General features: G+C 46.9%; 1 protein-coding gene across 3 annotated transcripts in view; it reads right to left on the reverse strand.

Moving 5' to 3' along the window:
- Nucleotides 1–21555, reverse strand: part of NSMF (NMDA receptor synaptonuclear signaling and neuronal migration factor) — a 68158-nt gene that overhangs the window by 37219 nt on the left and 9384 nt on the right. For 2 of the 3 annotated variants that reach the window (XM_090021824.1, XM_090021823.1), the window contains exons 2-3: nt 19713–19774; nt 1599–2078 (exon numbers count right to left, since the gene is read on the reverse strand). In XM_090021824.1, the coding sequence (XP_089877950.1) occupies nt 1599–2078; nt 19713–19774 (542 nt within the window). The remainder of the gene's footprint in view (nt 1–1598; nt 2079–19712; nt 19775–21555) is intronic. The other variant, XM_090021826.1, reaches the window with a different exon arrangement.

Below are 21555 nucleotides of genomic sequence, written 5' to 3' on the forward strand. Positions count from 1 at the left end.
TTTGCCTTGGTGTTTTCTTGGCCAGTGATGTTAAATCCTAGATGTGGAATTGTGCCATCTACAATTTTAAGGCCCTTGCTCGTGGTTTTGTTTCACTTAATCTGTGCAAGCTCCATTAGCATGAAGTGCATTTACTTTGCTGTTAAAAAAAAAGGATATGAAAACACGAATAAAATGTTGGAAGTTAAAACTTTACCTTCCTAACTCAAAGTTCTTGCGGCTGCCATTTATCAGAAAAGCACTCGGGGTACTATCCCAACATGACTGAATCACACAGACAGTTTGGGGTCCCATCGTGACAATACCAGCCTGTAGTGTTTTTGTGTTTTCACACAAACCTTTCCACTCTGTCATTACATGCAAGACAATAATAAGTCAGACACACGTCTGAAAGAAAGCCAAAAATCTCTCTCATTTTTTGTACTGAAGAAACCAGAATAATATACTATAGCAAAATGTTCATGTCTGGTTGTCTAAGGTGAAACACTGAAATGCATCAGAGAGGTACCCAAATACAAATGCTTCAGTTTGGAAAGGTATGTTGGGACCTGTTCTGCACCTTTGAAAATCAGGACACTTTTCATTAGAATAGTTTATATATGGACTTAAGTGCCTAATTTTAGCTAGACCATATTGTAAATATGGCTCCTAGTCTAAAATTCATAACACACTACAAACAGAGATATTGCTGTGATCCAGGGAACAAACAACTCCAGAAGCTTTGTGGCATATTTGATCTTTTGTTGAAAACACGACCCAATTCCTCTTATAGCTAGTTTCACAACTGGCTCTTAAAGCCTTTTGTATTTTATTAAAAAAAAGTCAAGTTAATTAAGTCACAGCTTTTACAGCCAGTGAGGCATCAACTTAATAGCATGGACTATAGAGGTAAGAAGATAGAGGTGCCTGTATTGCATCATATGTAATACACATGATATATGAATTGACATGACAAGTTTGATGATTCTAAAGAAATCAGGTATTTCTCAGCCTCAAATGAGGAAATTGTAAAGTTACTTTCCCTGAAGACACTTGTGCCATTAAAGAAAATGGACCACAGATCAAAGAAGTAGTGAAATGGCATATTGCTCTATATAGTATCTGTAGAACAGTATCACTTTGTAAAGCGAGACTGAATTGTTTTATTCCACTCGTGCCAGCATTATGTTATAGGATTGTATAGCGTCTTTATAACACTGCCACACAGCATTTATGTGGTTATGCCATGGGCTTCCTTAAGGACCTTGGTGGAATCTGTTACTGTGCTGTTGGTAAGTGGGAGTGGAGCCAACACTGGGACTCCTCTCAGCTACATAAGGACCATATAATGCTGTGAGTGGTCTATTTTGGGACATTAGCTCTTGCAGCCAAACAGACTCCCGACTTATTCTAAGCCTAATCTCTGCCTACTATCTTTCAACAGAATGCAGGTACAACAGACTAGTGAGGCACTTCCTGGGAAATACCAAGTCCTCCAGACAAGAGCCTATTCCCTGCAGATTCATTTCTCAAGCCAGGAGATGTGTGTTGTCCATTAGTGGCCCCTGCCAGTAGGAACTTTAGCGCCCTTTGAACACAAAGTACCCTTGCTCACTTACCAGACACACGATCAACACTATACATCCTCTCCAGCTTTTTCCTACGCCACCCTGTCTCGTTGGACTGATGTTGCTCCAGGTCAAAGGAGTGCTGGGAGGAGGCTGCCAACCGAGCACAGCTGGGGCATTCCTTGGAGCCCTGCCGACTTCCTGCCCAACCTTTGCAATGCCTGCTGATGTTGTGAGAGCTGCAAGCGCTCTGCAGGGGCTGGCCATGGTGGCACTCCTCTTGCCCGGTGCCCTTCATCACCACCAGTTCCATGCTGTCATTCTCATGGTCCGACAGCATCGGCCTCTCGCCGGAGATTGTGTACACGCGTGGCTTTGGCCCCTCGCTTGGGATCTTCTCAGCCCGCTCCTCAGAGAAGCTCCTCTCAAACTTGCCATCAGAGATGACAGAGAGTCTGCGCTTGTTCTGAGCTGCCTGCTGCATCTCAGGGGAGTCCTCCTGTCCGATATACGAGTCCGCTAACAGGTGATCTGAAACAGAGGGCACACTCGTATTTATTGTGTAGAATCGTGGTTTACCTCAGGCACAGAAACAGATTCAGGAGAAGATCTGGAGAAGCAGATCCCTTTGCCAGCATAGAAAGGGAAGCAAGAGAATAGAGTGAATCTCTCTAAGACTACCTCTATGCAGCTGAACACATACCCATTGCCCTTTCAATCCACTCCCAGAGATCAGACCCCAGCAATGGCCACTGGCAAGACATCATAGCTGGAAGGATATTCTGAGGAACAGCATGCAAGTATGTACACACACTCCTCACTCCGCTCCAGCATAGCAACAATGCACCTTGTTTCTGACAGTTTCAAGTAAAGAGAGGTTGCTGAGGTCAGCTGCACATACGTGGATACCCCTATCAGTGGGGTTTATGTCCCCTGAATGGCAGAAGTGGGATGCTTGGGTGTTCTTCACACACTGACTTGTTCTCTATATATGTTTTCAAAAAACAATGAAAAAATAGGGGGAAGCATTGTAGATTTGGGACTGATTTACTGCCAGTTTGCTATATGAACAACAAATGGAAAAAGGAGCCAACCCACAGATGGGAGAGAGGAGGCCTGCTCTATCTGATGCCACCAGTCCGCAGTCCTTAGCAACATTTGCCAGTCATGTTCACCTATGGACAGATGCAGGATTTCCCTAAGGACAGTGTGCTACTCTGCCCCTTAGACCATGGAGGGGGGAGGGGAAAGGGTGAAAGGAGCCCCCACATTGGCAGAGAATACCGGAGAGCCAGGTAGGGAGCAGGTGCACCAAGTGGAGGACCTGGTCCCTGCCAACACCATTGCTGCTATCCCCAGCTGACCCGAGGACAGTGTCGGGTCCAGAGCCACTCCTGCCCCCTTCAGCTCCACACAGCAAGGACCAGCTGTGCAGGGCTCCACGCTCAGCCAGGGGCAGCAGTGGCAGCATGCAGCTTCTCTCTTCCAGCCTCTGCTCCCTGCCTTCCCCCCCACCAGCATCTCCCACAGGCATCCTGGAGCAGGCATTGGAAGGAGGCACCTGCATATCACCGCCACTGTCCCCTGCTGAACCTGGCACCCCACATAGTCACAGCCCACATTTGGAGTGGGGCAGGGGTGACTCTGGAGTAACCCTGTGCCTGGGTCATCTGGGGACAGCAAGGGAAGGAGAGGCCAAGTGTGGGGCATTCAGGGACAATCATCTTCCAGTGAACATAGTCATGTAAAGTGTATGAAAAATCAGGGAATCTCGGTATTTCCATGGTTACTCTATGCACAGACCCAACAGCTGCTTCCACCCATATGCTAAGCCCCTTTCTCCCTGCCCCCCACCCCCAATTTTTCTTTTAATCATGTTGTGTTTTCTTAGGGATACAAGATGCATTCACAGACCTAATTCCTTCGCTGCCAATTACTTTTTTTAATGAATCCTCTAGCTGCTGCTTGTTTCAAAGAAAAAGAAGCATTAGCAGTTATTAACATCCAGCATAGATACAAAAGAAAACAACCTAAAGCTTTGCTTCATTAGATGTTTAATGAAAAATATTTTTTTTAGCTACTGATCCATGATTAAGAAGTATCTATAAAAGATTTCAAAGCTCAGATGCCCTGCAACTGGCTGCCAGCGAACACCTGGATGAAGGGAATCATTTAAGGGCAAAGATCTGCCACAGGGCATTTGCAATAGAGACTGCTCCATGGAATCCTGTAAGCCCGCACACCCACCCCACATTCAGCCCCTTTTCCTTTCTACCAGCTGGGCTGTTCCAATGGACTGGGAGGAACATCTCTTGTGCTGGTGATGGGCTGTCCATACTGGTTGGGAGGAGAGTACTTCCAAGGTGTGCCCATTCCATGGTTGGCCATGGGGCTCTTGTATTAGGACCTTGTGAATCTGGGAAGCAAGAATGAATCCTGCTCATACTGCTCAAGGTTGCTCTTCCCATTTTGTTTACATCCAGGATTGAACACCAAACCCTGAGCTACATTTTAGGGGACTCAGCAGAATAGTTAAGGGCAATATGTGCCCTTAGCTCATTACCCTGCTCAATGGGTTTTGTATAAAACATCCTCAGGACACTGGTTCGATGAATACACTTCTGGGTGATGATTCAGCCATGCAGCTCAGGGCTATGGGATGAAGAGCTTTGCAGGGCAGGAAAGTTCAGGCCGTGACCCATCCAGCTCATTTCACTTGTGACTTGAAGCCTCAGAGGGACTGCTCTCTGGATATTAGAGTTGATCTGCAGTCATGGTTGCTCCTTCATTGACTTCACTGGGAAGGGTTTGCTGAAAAGCCATCTAACTACTCCAACAGCCCTACAGTGGCCCTCAGAATAATGCCTTTTTGTTATCATTTCAAGCCATGTTATGTGGAAAGCTTAGCTGTTTGACAACTACTAGTAGCTATAATGAGGAGCTGGAAATGTAAGAGTGTAGCAATATGCACAGCACCGCCATCACCAAAAACAAATCCCTCATCCTGGATTCAAATGAATAGCTCTGTTAGCTGTTACTCAACATCAGGCTCCTTTGTCACCAGGTTCAGCTGCTAGTGGGATATGACAACATGCATGAACCAGTACATTACAAGTTCCCAGACACCACAGTTGCTCCTGACATTCTTCACACCTAAAAACTCAGCAGGACATGAAAGAAGGGAGCTTTTGCTCTGAAGTAACTCAATTCTTCTCCCGTCCCACCTCCCTCCAGTAGTGATTCAGGACAGACATACTTTAGGCAAACTGCCATGCGTCCAACCAACTCCAGCTTCTACTACCTGACTCACAGACCTTGCAGGCTTCACAGCTTTGGCAAGCATTATGTACAGTGCAACTTGTGCAAAAGGATCAGGTCAGTGCACTGCAACTTGTGCAAAAGGATTAGGTCAGTGCTAAGTATGCATCTCTCCTTGTTAAACTCATGAACCCCTATGCAGACACTATGCTATCATCCCAGACACGAGACCAAAGAAACAGTGATATACATACCATAGAATACTAATATGGACACCCTGCCCTCACAAAAACCTGTGCTTTCATGGATTAAATACCATATCATTAGAGTATCAAATTATATGTGGTATAATATGTGGATTTTGCATTGTGCCGATAGGGCCTGATTTTGTGTTTTGCATGCAAGTCTGTGGTTCTTGTTAAGTAAACATGAATTTCTAAACTCTGTTGATAATGGTGGTGTCATGACAAGTGGCATCAAAATAAATACTAAGGTCTAAACTGTAGGCCTTTCCATGGCCTCTGATTCTATTTGCCTTAAGTTCGTGCACCATCCATCACTGGAGAACAGGAGTGCCCACCAGGCATCACCTCAAAAGACATAAATAACTACCTATGTAGACAGGGTCACATTCTGCTCTTAGCCATAGCAACACTAAATTCTGTTAAGTTACTCTGGATTTCCATTAGTGGAAAATGAGAACAGAATTGGCCTCAAGTAGGAGTCAACCCAAAACCTGTAATCATCGTGGAGTTAAAAATCTGGTGGAAACATTTCTATTGCTAACTGGTCACGTGTGATGAGAATCTGTTAACGCTGTAATTGAGGAATGGAGGGAGGGAAGGATAAGCAGATGTTTGGAGAGCTACGAAAGTAGAAAAACATTCTTTCCTACTTCTCTTACTTACCCCTTATTAAAATGTGGTTTTACTTGTAAATAGCCAGGAGCTTTCACAAAGAAATATTGTATAGGTCTATTTGCCTCCCCACTCTCTTTCAAGTAAGGAGAAACTAATTATTTCTCTTGCTACCAAGTACTTAGCACCTTGGGAGAAACAATTTAATTTGTTAACAACTGAATCCTTTCACAACTGAAAGTCTTAGTCCACAAAAGGAAGTTCTAAAAAAGTAATCAGCAAGTTAGTCATGCATCCATCTGCTAAATGGGGTCAGTGTTTGCCTTGAAAAGGAACTTCATTTATTCCAAGAAGGCTAAGTCTGTGCTTTGGATCTCTCCTTCCTATGGCTTTGTGCAAGGGCTCAGGGGAAATCCCTTAGAGAGGTCATCTTGCAACTGTGATCACCCCTGCATTCTCCCTCTGCTCCCATGATCTAGGTTCAGCTGCCAGTTGCAGAAACACAGCGGTGGCTTTGGCTTGGTTATAACCAAGGGCTGAGCTTGCAGGTTGTCTCTTTGAAGGGAGGGAGTAACAGCCGATACAGGAGATGATAAACCATTAATTGAAGATATATATTGCAGAGAAGCCATAGTCAGAGGAACTGCCTTCAACGAGTCACCTGAAGCAGACCATTGGTAAATCCTCTTCATAGTTTCTGCTCCTCAGTTTCATTTCATTTCCATGTCACTCATAACACCACTCCCACAACCAGCAGCTGCTCCATCAACAACAAAGCCAGCCCCAGGGCAAGGCAACTCAGGAAAGCCGGCACTGTGCCCTCCTCTCCCTCTCCCTCGGGGCGGATTGGAATGATGAAAATTGATGCGTTAACCACTCCTGTTCTACCTTTCCCTTTCATCTTTTGATAAGCATTTGCCCTACAGAATCTCAACCACTGGGCTATACTGTGGTAGGAAAACTGGCTGTATGGGAACACTGAGGTATTTAACGGCATGATGCAAGGCAACTAGGATTGACAGTCTTCTGACCAAACATCAGATAGAAACTGTCACAGAATCACAGAATCAGGGTTGGAAGTGACCTCAGGAGGTCATCTAGTCCAACCCCCTGATCAAAGCAGCACCATCCCCAATTAGATCAATCCAGCCAAGGCTTTGTCGAGCCAGGCCTTAAAAACCTCCAAGGATGGAGGTTGCACCGCCTGTTTAGGTAACCCATTCAAATGCTTCACAACCCTCCTAGTGAAAAAGTTTTTCCTAATATCCAACCTAAAATTCCCTTGCTGCAACTTGAGACCAGTGCTCCTTGTTCTGTCATCTCCCACCACTGAGAACAGTCCAGCTCCATCCTCTTTCAAACCCCACTTCAGGTAGTTAAAGGCTGCTATCAAATCCCTCTCAGTCTTCTCTTCTTCAGACTAAATGAGTCCAGTGTCCTCAGCCTCTCCTCATATCAGTGATGAGCCCCCTCACCATTTTTGTTGCCCTTCACTAGACTGTCTCCAACTTGTCCACATCCTGTATTCAGTGGGGAACCCAAAACTGGACACAGTACTCCAGATGTGGCCTCACCAATGCTGAATAGAGGGGAATAATCACTTCCCTTGACCTGCTGGTAACACACCTACCAATGTAGCCCAAGATGCCATTCAGTGTTCCCATATTCAGCTTATTGTCCACTGTGACCCCCAGGTCCTTTTCCACAGAGCTGCTGCCCAGCCAGTCAGTCCCCGGCCTGTACTGGTGCACGGGATTGTTCTAGCCGAAGTGCAGGGCTCTCCACTTGCCCTTGTTGAACCTCATGAGATTTCTTTTGGCCCAATACTCCAATTTGTCTAAGTCAGTCTGAATCCTAGCCCTACCCTCCAACGTATCTACTACTCCCCCCAGCTTGGTGTCATCTGCAAACTTGCTGAGGGTGCACTGTATGCCATCTTCCAAGTCATTGATGAAGACATTGACCAAAGCCGGCCCCAGGACTGACCCCTGGGGCACTTCACTTGATACCAGCTGCCAACTAGACATTGAGCCATTGATTACTACCTTCTGATTACTAAGAGTTTCCCAGGAGTTTCTGGAAGTAACCCACCAGTTAGCAGTTTGCAAATACATTGGTTATGATCTGGATTACAACTATGTCCACAGAACAAATAATAAACTTTAACACCCTACACTTTCCATGCCATTATTGCTCTGTCCTTACTTAGGAATTATTGCTACTGATTTGAATGGCAACTCTCTCAAGTAACTACTGAGTTATGGGTAATGACAGGACAGTTCAGGTATCTCACAGAGGAGCCAGAAGGGCAAGTTTGTTTGAGTCTTGCTCTAGATTTGTGTTCAAGGCACCCCCAAGCTGACCCAGGCAAAAATGAGTGTGTAGCTAACCAGTCTGCAGAGTTAAAGGCAACTGAACACAGTGGAAAGCTAGGTGCCTCACTCTGTTGTATGCTTGGCAACAAAGGCAACTGCTGGCTCATATCCAGCTTATTAGTTCACTGTAACCCCCAGGTCCTTTTCTACAGAGCTGCTACTTATCCAGTTGGTCCCCAGCCTGTAGCAGTGCATGGGAGTGTTTCAACCTAAGTGCAGGACTTTGCACTTGTTCTTGTTGAACCTCATGAGATTTCTTTTGGCCCAATCCTCCAAATTGTCTAGGTCACTCTGAATCCTAGCCCTACCCTTCAGCATATGTACTACTCCCCCAGCTTAGTGTCATCTGCAGACTTGCTGAGGGTGCACTCCATCCCATCTTCCAGATTGGTAATGAAGATATTGATAAAAACCACCGCTGGGGCACTCCATTTGATACCAGCTGCCAACTAGACATCAAGCTGTTGATAACTACCCATTGAGTTCAATCATCTAGCAAATTTTCTAACCACCTTTCTATCTACCAGTATTCAGACATTGCTTAAATGTCAACATGCATGGGATCTGAACAGTTCACCTACAGCAGGGGTCCCAAACTGTGGTACACATACCCCTGGGGATATGCACATCTTGGCGGATATGCATATATTTTAAAATATAAAATGTATTGTTGTGGCATGTGGGCAGCTGGTAATTCTAGAAGTGGGGATGCAATAAGAAAAAGTTTGGAAACCTCTGATCTAGAGGGTTAAGGCTCTTATTACCATTCCCTTTGACCTATCTGATCTCCCATCCCTCCAGTTTGGGTCAGTTTACTTCAACACCTTCCTTAGAAGACAAGGAATCACAGTTCTGTCCTTTTTGCTTTTTCTCGCTTCCATCTGGCGAACGAAATTTCTTTTTTCCATTTTACCTAGTGCAGAGACCAACACAGCTTTGGTCCCATTTGAATCACTGGAGAGAGAGTGAATGATACTGGCATAATTACATGAATAACATTTATAAGTCTGATCTAGAACCAGGATAAAAATACTACTCAACATAGTTAATGGAGTTTGGATGTTTACCTTTTAAAAAAAAGATGCTTACACTCCAGAGGACTTCCCTGGCATAAGACAGTTTTAAAATATCAAAGAACATGATGAGTGCTTTTCTGACCCAACAGTAAAGAATCACTTTAAAGGGAAGTTTCTGTCTCTTTGTGACCTTTTAAATGATAATGTTTCTGTAAAAGAAGACACACCATGCCCTTGTCTTCAACTTCTTGCATCAAGTGCATTACTTTACTCGCTGAGTGCAAGATCCTCAGCCGAGTGACATCACTGTGCTCTGATGGGGATTGTGTATAACCCCACGGTCTGCTGTGAAACTGGGAAGGTTTTAGATGAGGGCAAAACTGGGTCCACTAAATAAGTGTAAAAAGCCAGCAAACATATTAATACAATTTAGCATCAAAAGTGAGGTTTAAAGCATTTTGGATCCAGAATCTCAAACTCAGCTCTGAAGGCAAAACAGCAAATGGGAATCCGCACAAACCCCACTGTTTTAAGAAGCAAAAAGGAGCCATCTATCACCCCAGCTACAAAAGAAAAAGATTTCAGGAGATTCAGGTTTCCTTTTTTCCTTCCAAGTTAGACTTTTCTGCCTATATTTTTCCAGCTGTATCAAAGCATTTACACTGAACAAAAGGACCACTGCTGCTCTGGGCCCCTGGCCACCTGAGATGACAGATCTTGAGAACTTGATTTTGGAAAAGCAACGACTGAACTGTGAAATGTATGGAGAAGATTTAACCCTCATTTTCAGCAAATAAAAGAGTTTCAGAAATGTATGGCTACCTGATAGTGCTGTTTCACTCATTCTTGTATGCTAGAACAGCCCTGGAAGACAGAGACAAGGAACTGAGGATGCTTCTCATATGGTAACCCTTGCATCAACAAGCTTTTTATCCTGCCTCCCACTAACAGGTGAGCTTCTTGCAATACTAAAATAAAGATGAAACAACCTGAAGACAAACAATTACAATGATCACAAGACTTCCATGCTGGCATCACAAGCACCTGGTTATCTCCTGAGTATGTGCAGGGAAAGATTTGATGTGGAAAGCCTCGTAGCCCATGCTAATGGAAATAGCGGAGCTCTGGTTGTCTTTGAAACAGCCAAATGACCGAAAAAGGCTCACAAAGCTTCCAAAAGGCTTTGTTCAAAACTAATGGTGCATTGATAGCAGGGATATATGCCTCTTCTGTGTGCCAGTGTGCACAGCCTGTCACATACATCCAGTTTTCTTCAGATTTAATGGATTCAGAGCACATTAAGGTTTGGTTACTTCAGCAAAAATTTTGCCTCTGCAAAACTAGACTAGAAACCTCAGGAGAACAGGCTCTCTCATACAATTTTCAGTACTTCTTGCTCCCATTCAACTTGAGAATAGTAGCACCTCTCTCTAATGTCTTCCCTTACAACTAAAACCTTGTACAAAAATTAAGAACGGAAAAGTAAGCCAACTTTCAGTGAACTTTAAAACAAAAAAACCTTTGTTTCCAGTTTTTGATAACATCTCCATTTGGTTTCTGTCATAAAAACAAGCAATTCAGCCAGTTCTGCACCACATAATAATCAAGGTAACTTCAAGCCAAAGTCTGAAACAGCTCTGGCCTTCGCCCCTCCATTTCCACAGCTCCATGCCTGCACCACATGCAGGCAGATGCAAACCAGTTGGACAATTGTCTCTAATGAAAGTGCTGCTCACCGTGGAAGGGCTTATTGTCCTTCTCTCTTCCATCAGGCCCTTCTCTTTATTTCCATGTTTACGAAATGTGGGAGACCGGAGAGCCGACTCTTACCCAGGCACAATCCCAGAGGTGCTGCACAGCTTTCCAACCAGATAAACCCACCTGGACAGAAACAGCAACTGGCAGTGAAGCAGCATAAAATGAGCCAAGGCACCTCAGCCCAGAGGAGAACCCCCTTCCTTTGCAAAATGCTGCTATTAACTGCCCTGAAGGGACTTTTTTCAAATCTTTCCCCCTCTTCTATTTCTTTGACTGGGCCATGTTTTGGACTACCCTAATGACCACAAAAAACAAATTTCAGTGGCTGATAGGGGCATATCTTCTGCCTGTAACATACATCATCTAACCAGACAGTTGGCCTGTTTCAAAAGCAAAGCAAAGGTGGAAAATAGCTCTTATTACCATTCCTGGCACAACAAAACTCAACATGACTGGTCAGGCCCCATGATCAAGCAGCAGCTCAGAAAAGGGATTTAACACCCTTAACAGAGCTGAATGCTGCCATTGCAATGCATCTGTGAAACAACACCTTTGCAAGAAGAGAAAAGCAAGTAACACGTCACTAGACTGCCAGTCACCCATGAGCTATCAGTGATGAATCTTTCAAGTACCATGTCTAGCTAGAAAGAAACCCTCCAAAATGTATACAAAAGAAAATCATATATTTTAAATGATGATAAACACTCTCTGACCCATTGGCAAAAGTGTTTCTTGCTAAAGTTATACCCTACTGTTCTCTGCAGACTATTTGTCTTTTCCAAGGCCCCGGTTTAAATCCATCAGGAAACCTACTGTTCATAGTTTCAGTGACTGGGGGATGAACATATATATATCAGCTGCAATAGCAATCCTCAGGCAAAGCTTTCCAAGTCAATCACAGCTCACCAAACTGGCTAACCTATGGCAGTGGGCCCATCTCACTGATATCCAATCAGTCTGCAATGGTCCATCATTCTGCCCCCTTCTCCCCTCCCTGCCATATCACACACACACACTTCTCAGGCTCACAAACACATATCCATACATTGGAGGGACATAAAAGCTACTGCTGAAAGACAATAGGAAAGCAAGTCAGTAACATGACATGAACAGTTTGGTGCTGCCAAAACCACAAATCCATCCTCTTCCACCACAGCTTCTAACAATACAAAGCCGAATAGCAATAGCACACACAAGTGGAACGAGTTTTTATGATCTCACTGCTGTTGGCATCTCAGTGGATGAGCTTGTGTCTGACTGGAGGATTTCTGGGGCTCTTTCTGCCTCCTAGCTAGAGCTGTATGTGGCAAAACAAGATTTCCATTTTGAAGATCCTTACCTGCTTTGCCTTCTGCATGATGATCTGAACCTTTGCAAGATTCTCTTCTCCTCTGGGAGTGAAAGAAGAAAGATCCTGCTACCAGTGGGCGTACACCCAGTGTACGCATCCAGGAATGCCTGCTTACCAAAAAGGCAGCGTACACGCAGTGGAGTATACCTCCTCTGCTCGGGCCTGTAGGGGGGCTGTCAGGAAAGCTAAGGTGGACATAGAGCTAGGACTAACGTCCAAGATCAAGGGTAATAAAAAGTCCTTTTTCAAATATATAGGGAGGATGAAGAAGGCACCGGGTAATGTGGGGCCCCTGCAAAGTACGCTGGGCAATCTGGTGGTTGTGCAGGAGGAGAAAGCGGAACTCTTTAACCAATTCTTCACGTCCGTCTTCTTGTGCAGGGACCGGGACTTCCCCGCTGTGATGCCAGACGGGCTCAAGGGGAACACCTCCAGACCTCAGGCTGGGGACGACCAGGTTAGAGAGCTTCTGGAGGGGCTGGACATGTTCAAGTCAGCGGGTCCAGATGCTCTCCACCCCAGAGTGTTGAGGGAGCTAGCTGGGGTTATTGCAGGGCCCTTGGCACGGCTTTACAAGCACTCGTGGTGCTTGGGCCAGATGCCAGATGACTGGAAGGTAGCTCATGTGGTCCCCATCTTCAAAAAAGGGAAGAGAGAGGACCCGGGCAACTATAGGCCTGTCAGTCTTACCTCTATCCTTGGGAAACTCTTTGAGAAGATCCTCAAGGAGCACATCTGTGATGGGCCGGCTTCAGGGATGATGCTCAAGGGCAACCAGCACGGTTTCATTAGGGGCAGGTCATGTCAGACCAATCCGATTGCCTTTTATGATCAGGTCACAAAGGCAATGGATGCAGGTGTTGCTATGGATGTAGTCTTTCTAGACTTCAGCAAGGCCTTTGACACCGTCTCCCATCCCATCCTCATTAAAAAACTAGGCGACTGTGGCATTGATGCCTACACAGTCAGATGGATTGCAGATTGGCTCAAGGGTCGGACTCAGAGGGTGGTGGTGGACGGGTCATATTCGGCCTGGGGAGAAGTGGGTAGCGGAGTCCCCCAGGGCTCGGTCCTTGGGCCTGCACTGTTCAATTTCTTCATCAGCGATTTGGACAACGGGGTGAAATGCAACCTGTTTAAATTCGCTGATGATACCAAAATTTGGGGTGAGGTGAGCACGCTAGTAGGGAAGGAAAGATTGCAGCAAGATCTGGATAGGTTGCAGGGGTGGGCTGACACAAACAGGATGCGTTTCAATACTGACAAGTGCAGGGTGCTGGACTTAGGCAGTAGAAACCAGCAGCACCCTTATAAGATGGGAAACTCCTGTCTTGAGAGCACGGAGGCAGAAAGGGATCTTGGAGTCATTACTGACTCCAAGATGAACGTGGGCCGACAATGCGAGGTCACAGTTGGCAGGGCTAACCGCACCTTGTTGTGCATCCACAGGTGCATCTCAAGCAGGTCCAGGGAGGTGATCCTCCCCCTCTGTGATGCTCGTCAGGCCACAGCTGGAGTACTGCGTCCAGTTCTGTGCGCCGCACTTCAGGAGGGATGTGGACAGCATGGAGAGGGTCCAGAGGAGGGCCACTCGCATGATCCGGGGACAACAGGGCAGACCCTACAATGAAAGACTGTGGGACCTAAACCTGTTCAGCCTCCACAAGAGGAGGCTGAGGGGGGACCTGGTGACTGTCTATAAACTCACTAAGGGGGACCAGGGGAGTTTGGGGGAGATACTGTTTCCCCTAGCACCCCCTGGCATGACAAGGAACAAGGGACACAAATTATTAGAGAGTAGGTTTAGATCAGACAGCCGCAAGAACTACTTCACAGTCAGGACGGCTAGGAGCTGGAACCAACTTCCAAGGGAAGTGGTGCTGGCCCCTGCCCTGGGGATCTTTAAGAAGAGGATTGATGCCTACCTAGCTGGGATCATTTGAGTCCAGTCTTTTCTCCCGCCCAGGCAAGGGGTCAGACTTGAAGATCAACAAGGTCCCTTCCGACCCGACTTCTATGAATCTATGATTCTGTGATTCAGTGGCTTCATAGTGAGATGAGGAATTTGCTACTCACCTATCTAGGTCCATGTCCAACTTCCACCACTGCAGTTTTTAGGCCCTGTCTACACCACTGTGCAATGTCACAAGTTCTGGCACCAGCCAAAAACAGCAGATGAATGGAAAGGAGGGAGTTTCTTTTCCAACACAATGATCCCAGTAACAACAAATGCAATACATGAGGCCACAGACCAACACAACTACTTCAGGAGGATGTTTGGAAATGGCAAAATTTGTCAGAGTTTGGCAAGAACTCTGCCATAGACCTGGGCTGTTGGACTGAATGTCATCTAGGCAGACAACCTGTGTTCAGAAGAGTTCAGGCTTGTCTACACAAAAAGGGTTTGCTGACAGACGTTTGTGTCCAACTGCATATAAAGTGCCTTAAGGGCAACAAAACCCTAGGTTCCTGTCAGCTGAGTAAAGGCTCTCCCCAAGCAACATGGGCCCTTTGTGAATGTATGGCAGCAGGCAGAAGACATGCACTGACTGTCCTTGTCGTGAGCTAAAACAGTCATCCATCAGCAATCCCATGGTGCCTCATGCCAACCAATCTGGATTTGGGTTTGAACTGTACAAGCCAAAATCAAAGGAACTGGAAGCCTGCCCCTTCCTGCATTTTGAAATAAGATCAGGGAGGAATCCTATTAATCCTGCAAACCACATCTAAATTAGCTTGCCACTTATTTCAGGCAGGATCCCTCAGGGAGGTGAATCCTCTTATACTTCTAAAGCCCACAGATTACCAATTGTGTTAGCGGGAAGATGAAAGCAGCCTCCAAATCTAATCCTATTGCACCCTGCATTGGTTCTGAAGTTTCCCACCTGGGCACTACCATCGTGTCCACCGGGAACACACTTATGTGGGTCCTGGGGAACAAATCCTCTAGGCTCCCCATGATGTGCAAGGGTCCCAGCCACCACCCCAGGGAGGCTGCTGCTGTTCTGCTGCCCATAGCAAGGTTATCAGAAAAATAGTAGGTTTTTACAGTTATCTTTTCCTTTGGGCTGCTGCAGTACGTCACACTGCTCCCTGCTTTTTTTTTTTTTTTTTTATCAGTGTGCTCGAGCATGGTGGTCCTGAGTGGGACATCTCTGACAGTTGTAGTGTGGCTGGCATTGATAAGGAAGTGAGAGATGTGCTCCAGAGAGGACATGTTCATTGAATTGCACAGATGCAGCTGAGAAACAATCGAGCCAGTGGGCGCTCCGGGGACAGGAGTGCATGGAGAATGCGGTGCAACTGAGGAAGAGTGAGGCAAGCGTTTTGCTTGAACAGCAAAAAGAGATGATAGACGGCCTGACCCAGAACCCTACAAGGCCCCCACCCACTTCACCCCCAGTACACCCTGACTGGGGCACCCACAGGCATGTCCACCACCCAGAACGATGCCACTCAGGGCTAGCGAAGAGGAAAGAAAATGATGGTTTCACATACCTAGCCTGTGAGCAGTATGGTAAGAAGCCATCTGCACTTCTTTCCTTGGGATTTTGCAAACCCCCATGTTAATTATTTTAGGACAGTCGTTTTCAGCCTTTAGTATATGAATTTCTAGGGGTCCACAAGCTATGTCTAGGGGGTCAGCAAAATGACTATGATCAGTCCAAAGTATGCGAATACCCACACTTACAATTCAACGGGGTCCACACCTCCATTCGAAATTTCCAAAGGGGTCTTCACTTCCATTCAACATTTTTTAGGGGTCCACAAATGAAAAAGGGTTGAAAACCACTGTGTTAGTGGGGGTTGTTCAGGTTCGGGGTTTTCTGCTTGTTTTGCGGGGGGAGGATTTATATGACTAGTAGCATCGAGTTGGCTTGTTTTGTCTGTCTGTTCTCTCCAGTTTTATGTAATTTGCTACTGTTTGATGTTCCCTTTAATAAAAGCTTTATTTTTGAGTTCCATCTTCAAACTAGATTATTAAAAATTTGTTGTCCGCCTACTTGCACAGCCGTGCTACCCTCCCCCACCAGGCAAGGCTGCACTGCTGACAAAAGTCACAGGCATGACAGACAAGGCACGGCACTCAGGGCTCTGCTAAGGCCTCCCACTGCCTTACAGCACGACGGCAGGCTCTGATCATGACCGTTGTGTCAGGCTGCTAAAATTCTGCAGTCGCTCCACTTCCACTTGCTATCCCAAAGCCAGGCTTCTGCTCGGGCCTCACATATATCGGGCAACTACCACGGGGTACTTTCTCTGAGCTCAAGCCTTGTCATGAGACATCTCCAGTGCTCCTTCAAGTGCCCAAAGATCCAGTTAAGCTTCTCTTTGCTGCTGTCCAAATTACCATATTTCATGGTGGATAGGTCAACGTGGTGTGTAAGTCAACCCCTTTTTTTTTACCCCAAAAGTTAGGAATTTTGTAGATCCAGTGTATAAGTCAACTTAACTTTTTTGCATCAGAAATATGGGGTGGACTTATACCAGCCCCTGTGCATCCTCACTGTGGGCCTGGCACCCAGGGGGTGGACACGTGCCACAGCGCCACCCACAGGGGACAGGGCCAGGCTTGGTGCTTGGCTGGAGTGGACCTATCTCCTGTGAGCGGAGCTGCCTGGGCTGTGCCAGCCAAGCCCAGCACTGCCCACATGGGTTAGGGCTGTGTCAGCCAAGCACCAAGCCTGGCCCTGTCTGCTGCGAGTGGCACTGCTGAGTGCCGAGCCCAGCCCCATTCCCTGTGAGCGACGCCAGGCTCGGTGCTCGGCTGGTGAAGCTGGGCTTGGTGCTTGGCAGCACCGCTCATGGCAGATGGAGCCAGGCTCGTTGCTCAGCTGGCGCAGCCCAAGGAGCAGCGCTCACAGGGCACGGCGCCATGCTAGCTGAGTACCAAGCCCAGCCCCAGCCCCTGTCCCCAGCCCCTGCAAGCAGCACTGGCACCCCATCTCCTGAAAGCGATACTGCCTGGACTGTGCCAGCCAAGTGCCAAGCCCAACCCCATCCTCTGCGAGTGGCACTGCTGAGTGCCAAGCCCGGCCACACCAGCCAAGCACCAAGCTCAGCACCACTTGCAGGGGACAGGGCTGGGCTTGGCACTCAAGACTGGCACCAATCACAGGGGATGGTTATATAATATATAAGTCAAGGTTGAATTTTAACAGTTAAAAATTGGGCTTCAAAACTTGACTTATACACCATGAAATACAGTACCTGTGTATGGCTTTGTGAGCCAGGCAGAGGAGGGAAGCCTGGGTCTCCCAAAATGATCCTGGGAATTTCAGTATGCCAATCTGAAAGATGTTTCCTGCTTTCAGCTTTTGGAAGAGGCCTATGTGCCTGGGTATGCAAGCGTTGTGTACCTGTCCTGACCAGTCGACATTAGTGTTCATAAAACAGCTCATGTGATCGACCACTGCCTGCATCAGCACAGAGATAATTGATGTGCTCAGAGGCTATGTGGGGTGACACCAGACAAGGTACATGAGCTCATTCTCCTGCGCCACCCTAGTCCAAGTGACCCATCCCTTGAAACAGTGTTTCTCAACCTTTTAAGTAGCAAGTACCCCCTAACTTCTGAAAATTTTAATAAGCACCCCAACACTCAATTTTCCAGGGGATTTTATATTTACAGACTAATGTGTGCCATATGTTGGAAGAAGGGCTGTGTATACAAGGCTGTGATATGACAGATGTCTGATCTGGTGTGAGTAGGGTTGCCACTTTTTACACCAGCGGTGCACAACTCGAGTATGTACCTGGGCTAGAGGTGATGTTGGCCAAAGCTAGGAGAGCTGAACCCCAAATTATTACTGGGGGAGTTAAAGTGCTGCACAATGCGTGATGCACCAAATTTTTTTGTCATAGTTTTGAGAGGAGGAAGGGGTGAGAGAGAGAGGAAAAGAGGGCGAGAGAGAGCGTGTTGGGATACCTGCATACCCCCTGCCTGTGTCTTGCAGACCCCCAATCCCAACTGAAGTTTCTGGGTACTGCCACCACAGATGGAGAAACTATGCCTTGAAACACACCCATTACCTTCTCCATATGGCTTAGGGGTGGCTGGCTACCATATCCCATAATTACTTCCTCCTGGCCACAGTTCATTGCATTGGGCAGTGCCCCGAGAGTCTGGGATGCCTTCCCAAGTTGCGCATCACAATCAGCCCACAAAGCTGCTCATGGAAGGGATACGCAGCCCCAGCCTAACACAGGGATGAGTACGTGCTCCAGCGGATTGGCAGTGTCAGCTGCTTTGAGCTGGCAAAACCACTGTCTGCAAAGCTCTGGATGTAGACAAGACCGCAGCCTACTCCTGTGCAACTGAAACATCTGACAGGCAGTGTGTGAAGGCTGCGTGAGTCATCAATAGCTGCTTCCCTTATCTCAACAATACCTGTGGCTTAATCAAGAGTGTAGGGGGGAAGGTACTGTGAAACATAACATTTCTCTTAGTTTAAGGTTTATCACAGCCAGCCTCTCTTTAAAATTGGTTATGGTCCAGTGAGTGAAAGTGCATAAATAGCAACAATACTGCTTGTAAATGTCACTTCAATAAAATGTAATAAAAATCCTCCCCGCTGCTGTTTCTTTTGTTGTACCAGCCGCTGGAACCGAACAATAAAGCTGTGCAGACAGCTCACCTGTATCACAATGCGCCTACAATTGTTGCACTAATCCTAGGAGTTTCACTCATTTTTAATGGACTGCCAGCTTTTCAGGCCAGAAACTGTCTCTTACTGTGCATTTGGACAGTGGCCTGCACATCAGGGCTCTAATCCCAACCGAGGTTTCTGGGTACTGCCACCATGTAGATGAAAAATAATAAACCGAGCATCAGCATAATGTCATAGGTTCTTATAGCAGAGAGCTTGCAGGTCTTACCGGTGAGGACGCTCACACTAAAACAGAAAGATATGAGCAGAGAATAGAGCCGTATAGATGGCATATGCAAATGCAAAGGGCACAACCCTGCAAAGTGCTCAGGACTTTGGATCCAATCCAAAGCATGTGTGTGTGACATGTTAGCTAATATTTATTACAACTGTACTGGAGACAAGTCGACTCTAATTTAAATCCTTTAGTCAAGATGAACTCTAGAGGAGTCAGTCTAGAATTACAGGGGTTACCACAACTAGGTCACTTGGATCTTCACTGATTACAATGGGATTTTAACAGAGGTTATTTAAAACATATTAATTACACCTGGCAGTGAAAGTGAGGTTAGTCTCTTCATGCACAGTAGTTTGCCCTCTCTGCTGAGAGTCTTTCCAAGGGACGCCAGCTGTGGTGGTGTTTTCATGACGCAGCTCCTGTCCAGTGAGCCTTGGACACACATTCCAACTTAGCATCCATGTGTTGCCAAATTAACTGCTGTCTCTTTTTTAACCTTTTTTTAATGTTCTTGAACTGGAGGTTCAGAGGATGAAGGGCTTTGCTCTCAGATGCTGACAGCCCATATGGACTTCTTGTGCTACATGCTTTATTTCAGTCTACTACAATGCCTGAATGCCATCTATTATACTGACATGAAGAGCACAAACAGTTTTTCTTACCTGAGCCGTTTCTGCTTTCAGGATGGTTTTGTGAAAGATATTCTCCGAAAGCCCTTGCTGCTCTGAGCATCCAAATGTCATGGAACATAGTGAGGCAGAGACAGAAAGAGATGAGGTAACGTTAGCAAGATCAAAAGCAATTCCTAGATTTTTATTAGTCCTGCTTCCCAAAAGTACCATCTTTTCTTTGTCCAGCTCCAATCAATGCAAGCACAAATGCAACCCTGATTTCTAGAAAGGCTTCCCACTCTGCTGGACCTCAGCTTTTACCCGACTGGAACATCTTTCCAGGTGGAAGCCCAGCTCCCATTCAGTCCCTAACCTCTTTCCAGAAACAAAGGAACTAGTTGATATGAATTATGCCCTTGTTTTTTGTAGACACCTGCTCACAAAGAATGGTACCTCACTGACTCATTTCACAGAGAGGCTGCCATTGCCCAGAGCCAGTAACAGCTATCAGAGTCCAGCTCACTCTAGCAGTCCAGTGCACACAGCTTCTGCAGCCCAATTCCAACCCTCACAGCAAACCAACCCTTCTTCCCTTTTTCTAAACCGCTCAGGAGGCAAGTGGCCATTGTTTCTACTGTATGAACAGCCATTTGTTCATTCACCTTCTCCCATGTTCCACTTGCTCTAGCATTCACTAGGCAGGTTCCTTGGAGAGGCAAATAAGACCAATAACAAAAAATGAGCATGTGATGACCAGGGAAATCATCCATTTCCAATCATCGGTTTCCAATCAAAAAGTAACAAAGTAGAGAGATGGGCTGCCCTGGGGAGAATTCTCTAGGGGGGGACACTTAACAGGTGCCGAGATAGAAGAAGCGGTAAAATGGCACGTCTCCTTCCCCACACAGAATCTTTACCATGGCGGGGGTGGCTCCGAGGTGCCCAGCCTCAGGAGCTCGGTAGGCCCAGCTCCACAAGCAGTAGTGTAGCTGAGGAATTATAGAAAATTAGGGTTGGAAGGGACCGATGAGGCCATCTAGTCCAAACCCCTCCTCAAGCAGGACCATCCCCAAATAGATCATCCCAGCCAAGGCTTTGACAACCTGGGTCTTAACAACCTCCAGGGGCAGAGATTCCTCAGCCTCCCTGGGTAACCTGCTCCAGTGCTTTACTGCCCTGCTAGTGAGGAAGTTTTTCCTAAAATGTAGCCTAAGGTTCCCTTGCTGCAACTTAAGACTATTGCTCCTTGTTCTGTCATCTGCCACCACTGAGAATACTGAAAATGGTAGGAGGGAAAGGTACCCCCACCCCTGGGGAGGTTTTGGCAGGTGCAGCCCTGCACCCAGTAGCGTATCTGAGGGCTAAGTAAACGGGGCAACAGGGGAGGTTCCCAGGGAGCCCATGCCAAGGGGCTGTGCAGCTGGTGTGCAGTGAGCCTGGTCCCCAGCAGCAGCAGCCTGAGCCCATGCTGCAACAGCAGAGCTGCAGCAGTAGCAGCTGCCTCCAGAGTGTGGCGAGCTGGGGCAGGTAAGACTCCACTCTCGCCCTCAACTGTGCTCTCCATGGACAGCAAAATTCCCATTCCCCGCCCCAGGTGAGGAAAGAGTTCGCTACGCCTCTAACTTCAGAGGTGCCTGACTTCTAGTAAGCATCTCTCTGTCTGAAGGTCAAGCTGCGCTTGCTGCCACGAGATGCTGTCCATGGGAACAGGAGCCATCCTGCCCAGGTCTCCAGTCACTCCCTCACCTTCATCTATTCTGCCACCTGCCACCTGTCAGGCAGTGCCTTACAATGCCCTTTTGCGCTCCCCCTTCCCCCCCGATCTGTGCAGCCAGGAGTTTTCTTCACTGTACATATTCACAGCCCTTTGTAGGAGTGAGTGCTGGCAGAGTCA

Source organism: Crocodylus siamensis, chromosome 11 (genome assembly GCF_052110815.1).
Source record: "Crocodylus siamensis isolate JL-2025a chromosome 11, ASM5211081v1, whole genome shotgun sequence".
In the NCBI taxonomy this organism is placed as follows: domain Eukaryota; kingdom Metazoa; phylum Chordata; order Crocodylia; family Crocodylidae; genus Crocodylus; species Crocodylus siamensis.